The sequence below is a fragment of the Priceomyces carsonii genome (genome assembly GCF_900007245.1).
Source record: "Priceomyces carsonii strain CBS4050 genome assembly, scaffold: Debaryomyces_carsonii_scaffold_6, whole genome shotgun sequence".
In the NCBI taxonomy this organism is placed as follows: Eukaryota; Fungi; Ascomycota; class Pichiomycetes; order Serinales; family Debaryomycetaceae; genus Priceomyces; species Priceomyces carsonii.
Window position 1 is genome coordinate 1064077 of NW_026946679.1, and position 19459 is coordinate 1083535.

Consider the following 19459-nt stretch of genomic DNA (forward strand, 5'->3'; position numbering starts at 1 on the left):
ACAAATGCATGCTTTACATTAACATATGTTTAACTTGACAAATATATGACATTACTGAATATAATTATCCTTGAGAATTTAAGTTAGCTTTAATAAAATCTTCTCCAACTCTGCTCAAAAAATTTCTAATGGCAGACCTCAAATCGGATGTCATATTTCTCGAAAGGAGTCTCAAAGTCAATGTGTACATAACTGGGGCATAAAGTATAAAATCTTCATCGTCCAATTCCACGTACCCCTGAAAAATTTCCACAATGACCGGCCTCCATGTCGAGATATTTCTTTGTTGATTAGATTCGTCGAACTCAGAATATCTTTCTGTCACAGTGTTGCAAAGAGGAATTATTGATGACATGATGGTTTTCTTCGACTCGGAATTAGTTTTATCGTCATCGCAGTACATTCGGAACATGATATTTATATAAACTGCTGATGAGGATGATTCTTGTTTCAATAAATTTGGTAATCTTTCTATTATCCCTGCATTCCATAACCTAACTCTCAAGTCGTAGTCATCATTAAAGCGTTTCGCAAAATTATAACTTTGTTTCAACAAAGAGCCCATATCTACTAAGGAATCAAATGGAACAGCCTCGTAAAAAGCGTCATTTTCAAAAAGCTCAGATAAAGTTTGGATAAGCAAAAGCTGTAACACACTTTTAACAACGATTGAAGACTTTTCTTTGTTTTTTCGGTCTAAGCTGTCGTTTGATTTTTCTCCATTTGCACGATTAAGCTCCAACTTAGAACCAAAATCAACCAGCTCTTCATCTTCTTCGGATTTTTGATTACGAAGAGGGTCAGATGTGAATAACTCCTTTGCTGTGGTTAAGTCAAATAAGGTCGAAAACGCTTTTGTAGCTTCTGACCACTGTTCAGTATTAAACTTGGTAGCATTATCGATTAACAAAACAAACAAGCATTCTCGACCTATTCTTGCTATAGTGTCATTCTCTTGACAAATGCATGATATGATCAAATTAAAATATTCTGTGAGCATTTTGCTTAATGATTCGAAATAATGAGTAAAGAGTGTAATCATACTCTTTAAAGCTTGGATTAATGTAGTTGAAAGCCATACAGAGAGCGTGTCACTTGTGTCTTCAGCATTTAAGCTCCAGTGCGTATTTAAAATGCCAAAAATAGGGAATAGTAACTGGTGACAAATCAAAACCCAGAAGTCATATTCAAAATACTGTCCATACTGTAGTAAAAGCTCAAACAAATATGACAGTGCTCTTGATCTCACTTCAAGTTCTTTACCTGACATAATAATGTCATGAAAACCAAACAAAATTGGAAACCATAATTTGACTAATTTATCGTTTAAAGCTTTATGCTTCTCATCGGAACCATTGACAGACAAGCTTTGACCCTTTGAGCCGCCAAAACTGAATTTAGCCACTTGATTAATTAATTTCAGTAAAACATCAAGAGAAAGGAGACTGACTTTTTGAAATTTTTCATTCTTAGCTAATTCTGTGAAGCAAACAACTAAATCTGCAAAACACTCTTGGGAATGGATTACATCAATGTATTCCTTATTAATCCAGTTCGCCATTTTAAATGTTTTCATAACTAGAGATTCTTTGTTTTCTCTTGCGGAAGCTGCAAGGACTCCAAAAATGGTCTTCCATCCCGACTTGATTTTATTTGCTCTTGCGAGTATCATGTTATTGATACACTCTAAAACCATGTCTTTTACTTCCAATGAGCCACTGTAGATCATCACGTGCTCAAAAGGTTTTAAAAATTCTTTCTGGAACTTGAAGTGAGATAATTCATCAATTTCCAAAAACCTCATTGAGAGCTGCCTTAACGAGTCCAAAGCGAAAAACGCAATAGCCAGGTTTGGATTGCAACCCGCCTGATTGAATGTTTCCTCCATAATAGACCATAATTTCGACCATTCCAAACGAATTCTGCTCATATTGTAATAACAGATGTCCACGACTTTTTGCAACGAGAACATACGAGGATTTGAGCTAGCACCTGATGACTCTATCTCCTCTGAAGAGACCTCAGATAGTGCTTTAACAAAGTCAACAATACTTTCTCCGGATAAAGAAGCACTATTTGTGAACACTTTATCGATTGACACCTCTAATTCAGTTTTAGTCAATAATTGGGCTACTTGTTGGTTCAAATGCTGATTGTGAAATTTATTAGAGGCAGCTTGCAAGGCAGTCGGCTGGCCAGTAAGCAGGCTGAAGAAACTTGTTGAAACTGTACTGCTGCTATCAATTGAACCTCTGTTCACCAATCTCGCGACAGATACGTCGGGGATTGAGTCTTGGTCTACACCTTGAGCGATAAGCTGGAGTCTTTCTAATTGTGATATTGCAGTGAGAATTTGAATCCAAGAAGTTTTCAAAGATATATCAGGTGTAACGGCAACCTCTAGCATAATCTGAATTGCATCAACATTTTTAGGTTTCATTTCTTCAAAATTATTTAAATTTTCAAATTGAACCAATGCTCCGACAAATGAAGTTCTTGCATAACTTAAATCAAACATGCATGAGATATAAATCGAGATTTTTATTCCTTCAAGACAAACTTTGGTCACATCTTCCTCGTCGTACTCCTTAAATGGCAGTGTTAAGCCTGCTAAGACCGACATCCACATGGTGTTGAAAATAGACTTAACATGATGAATATGAGATGCAGCATAAAATATGCCGCTAGAAGAATCATCAGGCTTTGATTTTTTACCAAGGTTTCTCATTAGCTTCTCAGTCTTAGTAGACATTTCTTTGGATGCGTGAATATAAGCTTCCCTGTTTATATCACGCCCTCCAAAAAATCCTATAGAAGTACTTGATGGCAATGGAATATCACCAGAAAGTAGTGCAGCATGTTGCTCTGATTGTAGTTTGATTTCATTATTCAAAATTTCATCGTAAATATTCTGTAAGAACTCACGAGGCAAGTCATTACCGTCATCTATTCCAGAATTGTTAGCCACAAAGTTTTCATAAGTCATCCTATTTTTCACTTGTCGAGAATGCAAATCAGTATTTAACATGATAATAGAATAAGCAAGAATATAAGCAGTATCAGCATTAGCAAAAATCGTAGGATTACCAGAAACGTACCTCTCGGCAAATTTCAACATGAAACGGTCAATTTTTTGACCCTCACCAGGTAACCTAAATGCTTGTAAGAATCTTCTCATAGAATCCACAAAATTTGAATTTGTAAAATCCATCTGCTCGACAAATGCGTGCATGATGGCAATACTTTGTTCCTCTCCTTCACCAAGGAATTCACCTAAAGATGCTTTATCAATCCCATCTGTTTCTAATAGAAAGCTAGCTATATCTTTGGGGTCGTCAGATGTAATGAAACCTTCCTTCAAGAGATATTTAATTCCTTTTTTTCCTTTCTGATTGAACTGTCTTATACCCTCTAAAAAGGCTTTCTTGCGTTGCTTTAAGTTCTCGAATTGTTCAGGATCATCCGATTCGTTTACAGAATCTGTGATAGTACTGGAATTGACCTTATCACTTCCATTTGAATTACTGGATTCTAGAGTCTCTGTGCGAATTCTATCAAGTGAAGCACCCGAATCATGCTTGAGTGATGGCATATTTAACCTATGGCTCGAATTTATACCCTTATGTGCCCATGAGTATAAAGACCTTAAAGATGCGACAATACACCCGATCGAGGTCATTTTAAGAGCATACTCTAATGGAAATAAATTGTAAACATCTGGCTCAGGAGGTTTTGAGGACATCGTGCTACTTGTAAGATTAGCAATTTTACTTATATCATAAACTGAAATTCCTCTTCGCTTGTTCTCTCGGAAAGCCAATTTTTGTTGTGAAGTGACCTCTACCCGGATTAAAGATAACCTGGTTAAATAGTCCACGATTTTTTCATAAATATTGGGCATCCTACTATCACAATCGTAATTCAAGTAAAATTCGATAATACATCTTGAGTCATTACATAATCGTTCAATAATTGACAATAAATATCTCTTTTGATGTGGAGTTGATGTCTTCATTTCTGCCACCGGAAAATATATTTCATCCAAAAACACAGGTATTTCTCTCTTAAATTCAGATCTTAAATTGGATATAATGATCCAAAATATTTCCAATGAAAGTTCAAAAACGGGGGCCAAGGAAGAAGCAGCATTGCGTGATAAAGATAGACAAATATATTGTCTCACCGTATTAATAAGTCTCGTTCTTTCCAACGAACTAGACGAAAGAATCACAACATCTGGACTTAAGAAAATTTCTATGTGTTCTCTTAGTATGGTGTGAATAATATGCAAGGAGAGCAATTTAGATCTGACAGAATGAGATCTCATATCTAAAGTATCGGATTCCAAAGGCTTCACAGAAAGTTTACACATAGCTCTAAATATCAAAAATGCATCCTTGACTGCTAAGTCTTCGTCCTTTTCTGACGCTTGATTTGCCTCGTTCACACGATCATTGTCATTCCTTGAGTCGTTGATATTTTCAAGATTTCGCAAAGTTAACGCTTGTTCTACTTCATCATCCTTATTTTCATCGATCGGCAGATCCAACTGCTCACGGCTAACAGTTCTAGAAGTCTTGAAATTTGTATTGCTCCCAGTTTTGCTACCCTTTCCCTTTCCAAGGGCTACAACATCGATTCTTCTGAAAATCGCACCTATTACTTGGGTCAAAATCCCTTGCGCAACTGATTGATTTCTAGCAGATAGCGAAAAAATAAAGATGTTGTAAATTTGTCTTACTGCCTTTAATAAGGAAGCACCATGACACGGCATAAGTAAAATACTATGCATAAGTGCACGTACTACCTGTAGTTCGACTTCTGGATCTGTACCCTCACCATCAAAACAAGCCGATATTATATCCACTGCTTGATCAGTTAATTTAACTTTTTCTTCTTCGTCATTAAATAAAACAAAGTCAAATAGCTTCGCAAAAGTATCGACAGCTTTTGATTTCAAGTCATTATTAGAACTTTCACATGTTATTTTCAATGCTTCAAGTAATAGGCGAGGTTCCGCCGTATTCAGAGCATTTAAGGAATCAAGAGCCTTTTGAACAGACGATTTCAATTGTTCATTCTTCTTCGATTCTTTGCTATTAAGAATCAGTTCAAACGTGTTTTTAAAGATCCCCATATTGTCCACAGTTGCACTAAATGTAGTGATCGACGTAGTAGACTGCTGCCCAGTTTGGCTATCATTTCGGCTCGATGAGATCGAAGGCATTCTCAGGTTCACTTCAACTTGAAGAGAAGGCGTAGACGTGAGATTACTATTCTCAACTTGATTTGAAGTTTCACTACCGTTTGTGGTATTCGGTTTTACATGTGTATCAGCAAAATTGTTATCAGGATTGCTATCTTTCAGATTCCTGTTATCAAGCTGTCCATTTAAAGTTCCCTCGCCAACGGTGACGGTAGTGGACTCCGCCTCTGGGATATCAACATCAGGCCCATCTGAGGAGTCTAGGGTGTCTTTTTTATTCAGTTCTTCATTGGATTCTTTATAGTCTTTGTGAAGAGCTTCATCCTTTTCACCATGATCGTTCTTTTTGTTTTCTGTTGTCAAGACATTAGTGTCGTCACTTTCACTTTTATTAGTCTTCTCTATGCCATTTCTTTCCACTATAATATCAGGCTGCGTAGTATTCTTCGCTGTGGTACCATCGTCATTCAAATTGTCCTGAGACATTACAATTGATCGTTGATCCTTATGTTGATACTACTAACAAAATGCTGTTTTTGAGATTTTGTCTTTACGCACGGATCTGTAGTGCCTCTCGACATCGCCTAACCAAGGTTTTCTGTTTTAATCACGACCCCAAGATATACAATACTTAAAAGACACGCACTAAATTTTACGTTCTACATAATACACAACTCACGAAATCAATATATATTTAATGTTATATAATTAAAAGCTAAGCAAATTCACTCAAGGCAACTGCTGTCGCCTGAAGATCATCATGAGAAATTGAGACGTTTATTTGAGAAATCCCTGCTTGTTTTGCAACAGATTTTGCATCTCCAGTCAAATTTACAACTGGACCTCCATTGCCATTCCTAAGAATTTCAATGTCAAGCAAAGAAGCTCCAGCCCCTTTAGATTTAACTCCTAGTGCTTTGAATACTGCCTCTTTAGCAGTCCAAGTGCCGGTATACGAAGCTCTCGCATCAGGTGCATTGGAACAGTAGGCCTGTTCTTTGACAGTGAAATTGCGTTCCACGAAAGTAGGGTTTTCAAGATTAAGTGAAGATAAAAGTTCAACATCTACACCCACTCCCTTTCCTGACTTATTTAAGGTTGATAATGCCTTCGCAGTAGAACTTGCAACTTCGCTGACATATGCGTTCTTTGATTGAATGGAATTCTTCGAAAAAGAATATTGGTTGTTCTTTATCGGATCAACACGAGCCAAAGGATCCAAGTAGACTGATTGTTCCAAATCATCAGAGTAAGGAGCTTTATCCTTAGCCTTGAACATAGAATAGCGAGTAATGGCATTATGCATGTAACGATAGGCCTTCTTATTACGTATGGCGACTCTTGATGCATAATCCGTAAAGGTACTCTTGTCTAAGACTGAATACAAGTAATCGGGATGGATCACAATAGCCTGTGCACCTTTCTGACCAAACCCGAAAGAAGTGACAGAAACGGCTTTGATACCATCTGTCTGGATACTTCTAGAAGGATACAACACATAATCAAAATCCTTCAAAGCTTCATCAATATTGTCTGCATTTCTATTTCCAGGAACAATACTAGAGTTCAAAATTTGGATGGCACCATTCAACATCCATGCACCAGCAGCACCCTTCGGATGACCGGTCAAGTATTTCTGGAAGACACCAAATACTGGATTACCCTTAGACCTACCTAAATGCTTCATCATTTCATTAATGGTGGCCGATTCATTCTTATCATTGGCTACAGTAGATGTCCCATGGAATGATGCGACGTCTATGTCGTCAATATCTAAACCGAAGACAGCCAATGAGCCTCTGAGAGGTGCAATCCTTGGGTCTGTCCTGAAGAAATTGTTACCCCATTGTTTTTTAGCATCAGACACTTGGCATCTTGACTCACGATGTATCTCTTCAGTTCTTTCACTCAAATATTCAGATTCGGAGAATTCTGTACCATATTGCTCCTCGGCTGTCAAAAGTTCTTCCTTCAAAAATTGTATTTCAGAATTTTCCCATTCCTTAATTTGGTTGAGCCTATTCTTCAACTGCCTAGAACGGTACTTCATATTGAGCATTGGAGATGGATATTTCAAATTACCATGATGTTCTCTTGCTGTGGTAAGAATACCTTTACCTGGAGCAGGAACGGATCTGCCAATTTTGTCAGTTGCCGTTGCTGTCATAGCCAAAACAGCATAAATAGGAACACCCATTTTAAGTGCTAAATCAGCACTCATAATGACTTGACTACCAGAACCTTGTGCCTCCATAAAACCACTACGCGTTGTCGTGGTAGGTCTCGACATTTCTTGAGGAGTTCTGCCATGCTCAAATTCTTTCTCAGCATTAGAGGTCGCATTCATATTGGCGAATTCATAAGATCCCTCTTCTTGGAAGTCATCATGACCACCAACGATACACACCTTGGCTTTTCCAGATAAAATAGTTTCAACACCTACATCAAGCGATTCAACTGCAGTTGCACAAGCACCCACTGGAGTTTTTATGGGACCAGATGAAGATAATAACAACATGTTAACCCAGGCAGACATAGTATTTATAAATGATTCTTGCAAGATATCATTCCTGACTGGCTTATCAGTGTATCTATCTTTGAACATACCTCTCAATGCAGTAACACCACCCATACCAGAACCAGAACAGTTACCAAGTTCGGAGACATGCACGTACTTATAAAATTCGTAAGGATCAGTAATACCGGACGACAACAAACATTCAACAGTGGAGACAAGAACATACAAAGTTATTGGATCAACTTGATTGATAATGTCATCTGGAATACCATAACTACGAGCATCCCAACCGGTTGGAATTTGACCAGCTACCAACCTATCAAACTTCAACGCCTTAGGAACATATAATGTTGCACCTTTCAAAATCCTAACTGTGTATTCACCAGAGCCTTCGATTTCAAATATTTCGCATTTCTCACCATGCTCCAATTTATACTGCTCAGCGGTCTCCTTCGAACACTCAAAAGGTTCTAGGTCATGTTGAACAACAACTTCTTGAATTAATTGCTTCTTTTTAGGATCGTATCCGTCAAATAATTCTGGCTCAATTAATCTGATACCAGAGTGCTCTAAAATTTGTTCTTCGTACTTCGGTTTAATATCTTTATCCTCGACTGGTTGCTGAGTTTTGGCATCTATCCAGCCACAATAAGGTTTGCCCTTCAAATTACCATTGTGGTATTTGATTAAACCCATAATCCAAGCCATTTCAATAGTACCCTCTAAAGAGAACTCGCCATATGCTTCCATTTCCCACCTAGTTCTAGCATTACCCCAAGGGCCGACTTCGGCAAATCCAGTAACTACTATCACGGATTCTAGGTCAAGCATATTCTCTAAGTTTGGAGATATATCTTTGATCTCTTCGTAAGTCTTTAACTTGGGGAATTCAAACTTCATATTAGAACGTGGTTGAACAGTAACCTTTGTATAATTCGCATCAATGTTTTCACCCTCAATGACTTTTTGCTCAATACCATTTTCAATGGAGACTGCTCTTCTGATGTCTGCAGTATCAGATAAATCTGTTCTCAATTTCGATGTGAGATCTTTTAAGTTTTCGAGGAAATGTAAGCCACCATTCAAATCAGCAACAACAGGCTCCTCTTGGCATAGCTGTACAATTTGAGGCGTCAAGAGACCTAAAATATTAAACGCCATCTCCTTCTGCGAAAATGTTCTAACCCCTAGTTTTTCTATACCTTCAGCAATGATATTATTAGCAGACATTAAGCCAGTTCCTCTTGTCCATCCAATAATTGCACCGCAAATAGTCAACTTCGTACCCCAATCTTCTGAGTACCATCTATTGAACAAGGTTTCCAATGAGACTTTGGACTCAGAATACAATCCATCAAATCCGAAAGTACCATGGTTGGGGGATAACGGTAAAATACATTGAGCTGGACGCGTGTCTGTTAATTTCTTTGCTTTAACAGCACCTAGTAACCTCAAAAGGTTAACTAACATGATTCTGTGAGCTAATTCTGATTTTGAGTCAATAGCGTCAATACCATTACCATTCTCAGGAATTGCAGCAAAAGGAATGATGGCATCGAGATCCCATCCTAATCCACCTTTCTTTGGTTCTTCATAAATGTAGTTTACCAAAGCATCGACATCTTGTTTAGAACCTTGATTAAAAGGAACAACTATCAAAGTGGAACCAGCAGATCCATACCTTGAATGCATCGTCTGATAATATTCTGTGATCTTTCTAGAGTATCGGGAAGTTGTAACTATGACTTTAGCACCACCACTGATCAAACCCTTCAAGATTTCGGCACCAATAGAGCCAGCGCCAGCTCCTGTAACTAAAACAAACTTATTTTTAAATGTCATACCATTCACAGCTCCAGATTCTAATCCATCCAAGTATGTTGAAGTTAATTTTTGATCGTAAGTATATGCGCCCTGTGATCTCTTCTTCAAATGCAAGAACGGAATGGTTTCGGGAGGAATAGTAGAGGACACAGGTTGCAAAATAGAAGTCTTGTCGGGCAACGAAGCAATTTCATCATCATCAGAGGCAGTTGAAAGCAGCTCATCTTCAGTTGATGTTGGGCTACCTGATTGTGTTGAAGGTGGCATCTTTTGCTCAATTTCACCAGAAGATTCGATGAAATTTACCAATTGCTCGTAGAGCTTTTGAACTTCTAATTTAGTGTTCTTAGACATTAACGATTGTTTCGAAATTGCTTTGTAAATCTTAGACAATTCTTCCAGAACAGTAGGGTGAGAAATCTTAGTCACCTTTCCACCCTGTGCCATCTCATAGACATATTGTTCGAATTTTCTCACTGACTCCTTATTACTCTCTTCGTAATTAATGTTACCTTTTGCGTCTATCGTTGTTTTTGGAGCTGTAATCTTGGAAACATCCTTAAAAACTGGGCTTGCATTCAATACTTGTTTACAGTTGTCAATTAACTGCTGGCCCAACTTCTTCGCCAACTTATAAGTTTCGCCTTTATATTCAGGACAATGATCAATATGATATTGCATAAATTCGATGAGCGTTGGATTGGATCTGTTCATAATCATAATACACTGATTAATTGTCTCCCTGTCAATTGATGTCAACCTTCCAAAGATTATATCAAAATACATAGACAATACATCTTGTCTTGCCCAGTTCCAGTAGGAGTCATAGGTTCTTGACCTCAAACGAGAAAATAAAGGTCTAATACCTGAAGCATAGTACTCACCATGCTCTGCTTCCCAGAGATCTAATTCTTTTCTTAGAACACCTGACGCATCCTTCTCTTGAAGGAAGGATTTCTTGCCTTTATTCAAATCGATGTTAAGATATCTCGCTAAGACTTCAAGTTGTTGCTTAGCTAATGTCCTATTTTCTGCAGTGAGTTCCTCTAATGCAGCACTGTCAACTACAGCATTACTTCCACCGGAGGCACCGCCCGAAGAACTAGCGGCTGATAAAGATATTCCTTCCATGCCAGCGTATTTCTGGGCCATACTATTAAAAAATTCCTGCGCATCAGCATCGGAAGACAATCTTGCGCTTGGTTCGTTAGTCAATGCTAATAGTAACACAGAATCCTGTCTACCAGCACCCAAACCAAATTTCGATTCCAAATACTTTCTAGCAGTCGTTATTGTGAAGCCTCCCGGCATCTTAGAGGACATAACTCTACTGATTAAAGAAGACGAAGTCTTCCCCAATTGTCCGTTGAAGCTGTCTTGGAACAGCTCAGCTAACTCTTCTAATGGAGTATCTTCTGGTTTTTCTGGTGTCGAACCAAACTCCTTGCCCAAATCTCCTAAAATTTCATTCTGAACCGTTGACTTACCATTTACCAAATCTTTTATAGGTTTTGCCATTGGGATAGAGTCCAAAGGTTTTTTAAGCTTTTGCGCAACTAAAGCGCGTAAAACGAGAGATGCTTTAACTGGTTCATCAGGAACCGAGGCGGCTGGGCCAGCAGCCGCTGGTGCTGCTGCTGGTGCTGGTGCTACTGCATGTTCTGCTGCTGGTTGTGCAACTGGTGGGGCATTAGACTTAGAAGCCTCTTCGCCCCCCTTACTTGCTTCTTCCGCTGCCGCAAGGTCGGCGGGATCAGGGGTATAGTATATCTCTTTAGCATCCTTAGCATAGCACAACACTTGACGCTGTAATGATAAAGCAGCATCATATGAGCCATATTTGGCCTTGATCGTTCTTGTGGCCATACCTGCTAAAGTAGGAGATGGCCCGATTTCAACAACTCTTTCTGAGTTGTTGTCTTTCAAAAAAACATCCTGGGTCTCTATCCATCTAACAGGTGATGCAAATTGGTACGCTAACAACTCCGTCAACAAAGTGTGCGATAATTCCTGTTCAATTTCTGGACGCATCTTAAGATTCTTATTAGCTAGTCTGATGCAGTTTAATTCTCAAGATTAGTGGGAGAATGTAGTCTATAAATTTTCCTTTTAGCCAGTTATCGATAAAGCTATTGTAAACGTTTCGACCCTTTCAACCCTTACGTAGAATATCTTATCGATTGTCTACTTTATGGCGTAAAATACTTTTATATGTGCACAGTCCTCAACATAATAATGTTGGTCGCCGGCACGATTCAACAAATTTTCGAAAAGGGCTGCAAAATATCGAGTGTCTAGACGTCTCGATATTCCCAACATTTGAATAATGTTGTGAAAAGAGTGCGCAACACAAACTACTAAGTCGCGCAAAAGTGAACTTCGACGACTTTTTCCAAACCAACGACTTTTATCTACGACATTATTGAGCTTCTAACAAAGAAAAATTTTTGTAGAATACTTCCTTAATGTAGTTTTTATGAAAGTTTCTAGAGTTCGTAATTATATATTTAATAAACGAATTCGTCAGTTATTCTGTAAATGTCTTTCATTTCATAGCTTAGCTTCCAAAGCGTATGCCTTCTCATTTGCCCTGATAATATTCGGTTATTTTCAGTTAAAGTGGTTTAAGAGAACACTTTCGCAATTGGAATATTAAAAGATCGTTTCCACCCCGCTAGTCCAGCATTATTGCTCTTATGGAATATCGGGACTAAATTAATGATCAACATAAATTGACTGACAAATCAACTTAAATTGTAACAAATTGTGCTCTGTTCTGAACTTCTGGTACTTGATCAGTTTTCGGGAATACTTCTCTGAGAAGTTATTTCCGGCGGAGACAAATTAATCAATCCGGATATAACTTCAATTCTAGGGATCAGACGTTGAGCGCGCATTGAGTGTTAGTACTTGCACGCAGGGACCAGAACTGCTTCATTTCCAAAATGTGAAGACAGAGCATAATTTTCTATATATTTTGTTTCCAAAACCAAGCTCTCGGAGTGCAGCTCGAAAATTGAATGTGATTGATGTTATTCCTTCTGGAGTAGTTTCCTGGGCTGGCTCTTAAATCATGACAAATTATTAATTTGAAATTTTCTAGTGCGGCTTTACGAACTCGGGAATAAGGTAATATGACCGGTCGGTATTATTCATCTAATATTTAAATGACTGGAACCATCTCATTTCAATAAAAAGTTCATAGTAACATAAGATGTCGTCTTCGTCTGTTGAGATGAATGAGCAAAAGCCGGATTCGTCTGTGTCTCAAGATGATTTGGTATCCGATAGACAAAATGACGTACTTCCATTCGAGCAACCAGAGGATGATGAGTCCAGAATTGAGCTGCATTCTTTGGCAAGAGAACAAACACTCCTTGAGAGAGTTCAAACTTCTTATTCCTTTTTCAACGAAAAGTTGAGATCTCAAAGATTTGAAATGATGATGCATATACTTCTTATCTACCTTGTTATGGCGACCTGTCTTTTGAGTATATTTTCCATTTATTGGGGTTCAATGTATAAAAGAGAGACAAGAATGAAGAATCTCAAAATGCTTGTTGTGATTGAAGACGATCATACCATTGGCGACGTCAAGCCATGGATTGGCGATGAAATAAAGAGCATTGTTAGGTCGCCTGACGCAAAGTCTATAGGTGACTGGCATGTCTATAATTCAAGTGAGTTCCACGAACTTGCAGAAAAGCATGATAATAACATTGAGCAGGAACTCGCGAGACAAATCCATCATCAGAAATTTTGGTCTTCAATATATGTGAAGCCAAACGCAACTTACAACCTATATAAAGCGATGCTTGACAATGATTCTCATTATAATGTTACAAATGGTTCAATCATATCTGTTTATGAAACAGGGAGAGATTTCTTAAATATGAATAGTTACGTCACTCCGGCTATTCTCAGAATACAAACTATTTGGCAAATTGAGAGTGCCGCCAAACAAAAAGTCTTCGATTTGCTACCTAATAAGACCCTGGTTTTGAACCAAGAAGCATCGATGGCACTTTTGACTTCGATGCCGCAATTTGCGATGTATGATAATGCCCCATTTATGGACCTTGTTCTAGTTGCTCCCTCACAAGTTGGTTTAATTTATTTGATTATCGTCACATTTTTTCAATTTAATTTCTTCCAAGACCTCAACCAAAAGGTTGCGAAGTACAAGCTCAAGAAACTTCATTACGTGCTTTACAGGATCATAGTGAGTGTACTCTCGTTTTTCGTCTTAAGTTTGTTTTATTCTTTCGTCTCGTTGGCGATGCAAGTAGACTTCCAGAAAGCGTTTGGTCGCTCAGGTTTTTTGGTCTACTGGATGACTTCCTTTCTAACTATGTGGTCTGTCGGTTTATTAAATGAAATAATGGCTCTAGTTTTAATTATGATTTATCCTCCTTTAATTGGCTTTTGGATGTTATTTTGGGTCATTATTAATATCTCACCTACTTTCACTCCTTTGGCCCTAAGCCCAAAATTCTTCAGGTATGGATATGGCTTGCCAATTCACAATTCTTATGAAATCACTAAAGTCATATTTTTCAACACTTACAAGGGTCAGTTGGGCAGAAACTATGGTATTCTAGTTGCTTGGATCGTACTTGAAATGCTTTGCTATCCTTTTGTGCTCAAGAGGTTTGGTCAAGTCATGGCTAAAAAGGCTCAAAAGGCAGCACAGGCACAAGAGAAGTAAGATTTAGACAATGATTTAATTTTGAAATTTCTTTAAAATAACATAATAATAGATTCCTATACATAATTTGCCGTAAATGTTGTTGTCGTGGACATGCTTGGAATACACATCATCAGTGATATTTTCTGCTGTAAAGATTTTTCTATTTCTCATATTTGTTGAAATACTTGTAAGGGTCGCTTTTGTCCTTGCAGTATATATGGTTGTCTCTAAAATGTCTCATATAATTTGTAAGTGGCTTCGTGTTTGCCGTTTTCTTACTACAATTTACTCCAACGATCTCATAGCAGCAAGGACATACTATTCCGTCTCTTTGTAATTCGTGAGCTTGAGTTTTCCGCTTCTCTTTTCGGCTTCTATTTTCTGGTTTTTTGATCCTATAATGACCATAGTATAAGGGGTTTGGTGTCAAAAAGTTATCAGTATAAATTCCATGTTGAAGTGAAAGATGCTGTGCATATGCTGATGTTTTAATATCGTAGAAGCTTATTGCTGGGCAATAAGGACACAACCCACATCTTGTGTGGTTGAAAGGAAGCACTGGTGAACTGTCCAAATCAATGATATACCTTATATATTGAGGCTCGTAGGGCCTGCTGATATCAAAATTTGAATTTTTTTCATAAATAACATCAATATGCATATGCTTCACAATTGCCTCTAAATTATGCCGAACATATCTCGTTCTTTTGATGTTGCAAATTTTGTTCTCATCATCATTCAATAATCTAACTAGTTTTCGAGAATAGGTTTCAGCCCATCCTACCCAGGGAGAATTTTTTGCATCATTTCGTAGCTCTGGACTTTCGTCAATCAGTGTTGGTACATCAAGATGGTCATATGAAAAGTCCCTTTTGATTTCAATAATTCGTTTAGAGCCCTTTGGCCTTGGTTTGAACACTCTACCCAGTTTTTTAACTTGAACTATTTTCAACCGAAATGGCTCTTTAAAATCACATTTTTTTGCACCATCTTGATCATGAGACGGCTCAACTCGTGTTTCATTTTCCAACAGTGATATGGTCTCTTTTGGACTATAAAATGGTTTGCGATCAAAAACATCTTCATGCATTACGGTATAACTCAAATTTTGAATTTGCTTGTAATCAATGTAATTAGTTGGTTCTTCATATTCATAACCTTTGATTAGACTGGTGAGATCAGAAAGTTCCGAAACCAAGTCGAAAGTCCTTGGAATTGTAGAGATAACTGATGATAATTTTTCGGTATTGTCAACATTGCTATCCTCCAATGCGCCCCCCACAACACATTCCCTATTATTTTCATAAATACTTCGAGAAGGCAGATTATCTAATGAACCTAATTGCATATGAGAGTTTTCGTTAACATCGAAGAGATCCGATAAACTGGAACCGCTTGAAGGAACAATAACATGATCGTAGAAAGTGTCAAAGCTCATGATTGTGGTCGAGCGAACTTGAATTTTATCACTTGAGCAGGTAAGGGAAGAATATGTTTATATTTATACAATCATGTTTCGTTTTTGTTACTAAGCTATTCAGATCATTTAAGTAAGTAAAATTTGCATCATTTCATTAATCTGTCATTAAATTTTCGTTATCGCATATCATTTATCTACAAAATTACTAAAATTGTTCATGCGGTAAAAGTTGACCAAAATGAATGTGGTTTTACGTTTCATGAACAAGATAATAAAATGACCAAGGCGGCATCATGTTCCTAAAAATAACCAGGCATTCCTTTAGATATATCTTCCACAATTATCCCAATAGATGACTACCTGTATGTAACAAATTAAGTAGTCATCTCAAAAGGTTTCAAAATTAAACGACTATGTGGTTCGAAAAATTTACAAAGTAGTGCCGCTAAAAATTAAAGGATACATTCGGATATAGTTCGATTGTGATAGTGCTGGTCACAACGTTTAGAATAAAGTCAATTTAGTAGATATCCCGTAGCACCCCGGCTGTAACGACCCTCCATCTGGCAGATCATCCGTCTGTTTGTTACGAAGCCAGCAAAGGAGATGAGCATTCTTAAGCAAATATAAAGAAGAAAAACATGTAACAAAGAGCTAACTGCCTAAAAGAAAAAGTGTACCGCTTCTTGACCATGTGTCAGCAGTTTCTTTTTACCAACAAAAATAAATTGATCACGTGCAAAGATAAGGGAGACTCGCGTTAAAAACACTCCAGATAGATAACTTCACTGTCTATCAGCAAGCTAGAGTCAAGGAACACACAACGAACCCGACCAAATAAAAAAAGAGTATCGCAAAAGAATTTTATTGGCAGGATCAGGATTTTTCTCAATTCAATTGCAGTGGCTGATCTCGTTTCCAAGTATTTTAACTGTTTCGCTATAAAGGCGAGAGAGCTTGATTATGACTACTTTCGACAATGAACAAATAAAACTAAGCAAAGTGTAAGTGTTTTGAAAATCTAAGGCTTAAATAATGATAGCATAACCACTCCCTATTAGTAATCAAAGAGACATTATACTAACTTTTCAACAGTCATACTAAACCGAGGAAAGGCTACAAGTTAGGGACTGCTACTGCCACCTTGAAGAAACTAAGAGCAGCGGCATCCTCATCTTCCAACGGAGTGGGAGTCAATGTATCTTCGACTAAGACAAGCTCTGAAGCATCCATTACCTCCGAAGGACAGAAAAAAATATATGATAACGGGGAAAATGGGGAACTAATCATCTTATTTTGTGAATCCAACAAAGTTGAGGTTTGGGACTGGTATCCGCCTTCACTGGAAACAAAGGTTGATGGAGACACCATGTATCTTCATGCTCAGGTAGAATTATTCAACAATTTAAACGAGCAACAAGAAGAAGAAAGCCCATTCGAAACAAAAGATATTCTATCGTTCAATTTCGTTCGTGGCGCTTTGAAAACGGGCATGACGTTCTTGCTCATCTACCGACTTCTGGGAACTACTGTTTGCGAGGTCCATTCGATAACACACTCTTTTGGGATATCTCTTGTTTCCCAAAAAATATATCTCCCAAGTTATCTTTGTACGTCGGCTTCTGACCCTGATAAATTGATGAACTTTACAGTCAAACTTAGCAGCCGAGTTATAGCGATTGCCAACGAAGAAGGTTTCATATATGTTTTTAGGTATCATGAGATTCAAAACAAGTATTTGCCTGCAAACCACGATTTCAATTTAGGGGGTTTAAAAAAAGTATCATCGCAACCGATAATAAGCAAGCATAATTTGGTTTCAAAAGTTGGAGATGAGGAACTATTACTTCAGACAAGTTGTTTAAATGGAATCCCCATATTTGATGTCGTAGGCAATTGGCTAGCCTATTCTCCTGTCAAATCAGAATATGAGCACATAAAAACAATTAAAATCCCAAAATCAGCTGAAGTAGAGGATTTTGATCCAATACTAACAACAGAACAGGATCAAACTTCGAAAAAAGTGTCTATGTTTACTCCTGTTAAACTACCCCCGCCAGGTCCTTTACTAAATAGGGTGCTATCAACATTATCTAACACGGCACTTGATAGCTTATTCAAGCTATCTGAAGTCAGTTCATGCAAAGTGAGAGCATACTTGAATCGAGATACACAAGAACCAAGAAATGACAAAGATATGGCTCAATCGCTAAATTCATTTGGAAAAGCGCTAAGTAAACTCATATATTCGACTGCTTCTACAACGGCATCTACTATTCAAAAAAGCACTAGAAATTTGACGGCTAATGATAATCAACTAATTAAAATTATTGATTTGATGAATGATGAAGTAATGACGACGTTCAAACCTCAAGGAGGTGTTTCTTGCGTATCACTTTCGCGTTATGACTTACAACTAGTCCATGCGAGTTTGCGAGGGGACCATCTATTTATGTGGGATCTATGCAAGTTGCCTCGTGAAATAGCTTTTGTTGGAAAATTCACGAGAGGTAAAACGTCCGCTATAATTGAAAACATATTCTGGTTTATGAACACGATAGATAATGCTACTTCAGGAATAAATTCTGGGTTTGGATGTACCACCAAATCTACAGGAACTGTTCATTGGTTTAACATCAACTATTTATCTGGTAACTGTTCCAACAATTACCCGAAGACATTGGGCAAAGAAGATTTTAGCGAAAACGTTAGTGAAAAGTTCTTAGATTCATGGATTTTACCATCATTGGGTGCCGTTAAATTCTTGAAGTTACCATTAGTTTCAAATGCAGATAAAATTACAAACAATAGCTATTCTTTGAATCAATTAGGAATAATAGACGATGAAGGAAAACTAAAACTTATCTCAAATTTGAACGGTAATTCTTCATACCAATATAAATTACCCCAGTCTCCAGTGAACAGAATAGCAATTCCTCTTTTCAACCCCCTTCGACCGGAAAAAATATCTGACATTGATGTCAATTATTTATCTCAAGCAGAAATTGAGACTTGCAGTCCCTACATGAATTTGGCAAGAAATCAAAACGTTACATTTGCAGTGTTTAAATTTAAAGATAGTGAAAAAACAGATTTCGATAATCTTACAAACTCCTACTCTGAATTCGGTCATAGTATCCCAACAAAGAAACTTAATTTTCACCGCGACCAAGATGATGCTACCCAAAATGTCACAGATCCAGATATACTTGACAAATTAATCAATGGCTTAACAATTGACCAAGGCGAATTTTAAGCAATGGTTCCTATTCACTTCATCTCTCAACTTTTGCATCAACAGTTGACTTTTTATAATTGCTTTTCAAGTTACACACGAAATTTGTTACAATAAATACACAGCACATATTCGATTCTATTGAGCATGGAATATAAATAGAAAAATAATACATATTTTCCCATTATAACAAAATCTCGAATTCTAAATATCAAGTTTCAGCAGAAGCGAATATAAAGCAAAATTTTAATTCAGGAAAAGATGCTTATGATTTCTAATATGGCACCACCACATACCAAGAATAGCAAAATTAAAATCCACGTTTTACTAAGTGGAAACTCAGTTTTTTCTCTTTTTGTCCTAAGTTTACCTTGTTTCTGGGTATTTTTTTTCGCCCACTTTAGATTGGCGGCTCTTTGCTTTGGTGTTTGAACAGCCTTCAATATGACAGTTAGTACATAACCCAACTCATTATTAAGACGAATGTAAACATACCATCCTCGTAGATGAAAAAGATTAAAGATCTATCGTTGTGGTAACAATCATTACTAGAATGCTTGAATTGT

The 19459-nt window shown here is 37.4% G+C and overlaps 5 protein-coding genes across 5 annotated transcripts; 2 read left to right on the forward strand and 3 right to left on the reverse strand.

The window, feature by feature from the left end:
* Positions 1-64: 64 nt before the first annotated feature.
* Positions 65-5692, reverse strand: SEC7 (Arf family guanine nucleotide exchange factor; the record flags this gene model as incomplete). Its single annotated transcript, XM_062955711.1, has 1 exon — positions 65-5692. The coding sequence occupies one exon, from the start codon at positions 5690-5692 to the stop codon at positions 65-67; it is 5628 nt and encodes a 1875-aa protein (XP_062812286.1).
* Positions 5693-5921: 229 nt separating this feature from the next.
* FAS2 (trifunctional fatty acid synthase subunit) lies at positions 5922-11579 on the reverse strand (the record flags this gene model as incomplete). The annotated part of the gene is made up of 1 exon (XM_062955712.1): positions 5922-11579. One exon carries the CDS (start codon positions 11577-11579, stop codon positions 5922-5924), a length of 5658 nt encoding a protein of 1885 aa, XP_062812287.1.
* A 1183-nt stretch (positions 11580-12762) lies between these two features.
* PRCAT00005626001 (uncharacterized protein) lies at positions 12763-14256 on the forward strand (the record flags this gene model as incomplete). Its single annotated transcript, XM_062955713.1, has 1 exon — positions 12763-14256. One exon carries the CDS (start codon positions 12763-12765, stop codon positions 14254-14256), a length of 1494 nt encoding a protein of 497 aa, XP_062812288.1.
* A 142-nt stretch (positions 14257-14398) lies between these two features.
* On the reverse strand, positions 14399-15676 carry PRCAT00005627001 (DUF4451 domain-containing protein; the record flags this gene model as incomplete). Its single annotated transcript, XM_062955714.1, has 1 exon — positions 14399-15676. One exon carries the CDS (start codon positions 15674-15676, stop codon positions 14399-14401), a length of 1278 nt encoding a protein of 425 aa, XP_062812289.1.
* A 945-nt stretch (positions 15677-16621) lies between these two features.
* Positions 16622-18914, forward strand: PRCAT00005628001 (uncharacterized protein; the record flags this gene model as incomplete). Its single annotated transcript, XM_062955715.1, has 2 exons — positions 16622-16662; positions 16754-18914. 2 exons carry the CDS (start codon positions 16622-16624, stop codon positions 18912-18914), a joined length of 2202 nt encoding a protein of 733 aa, XP_062812290.1.
* Between the last annotated feature and the right edge of the window lie 545 nt (positions 18915-19459).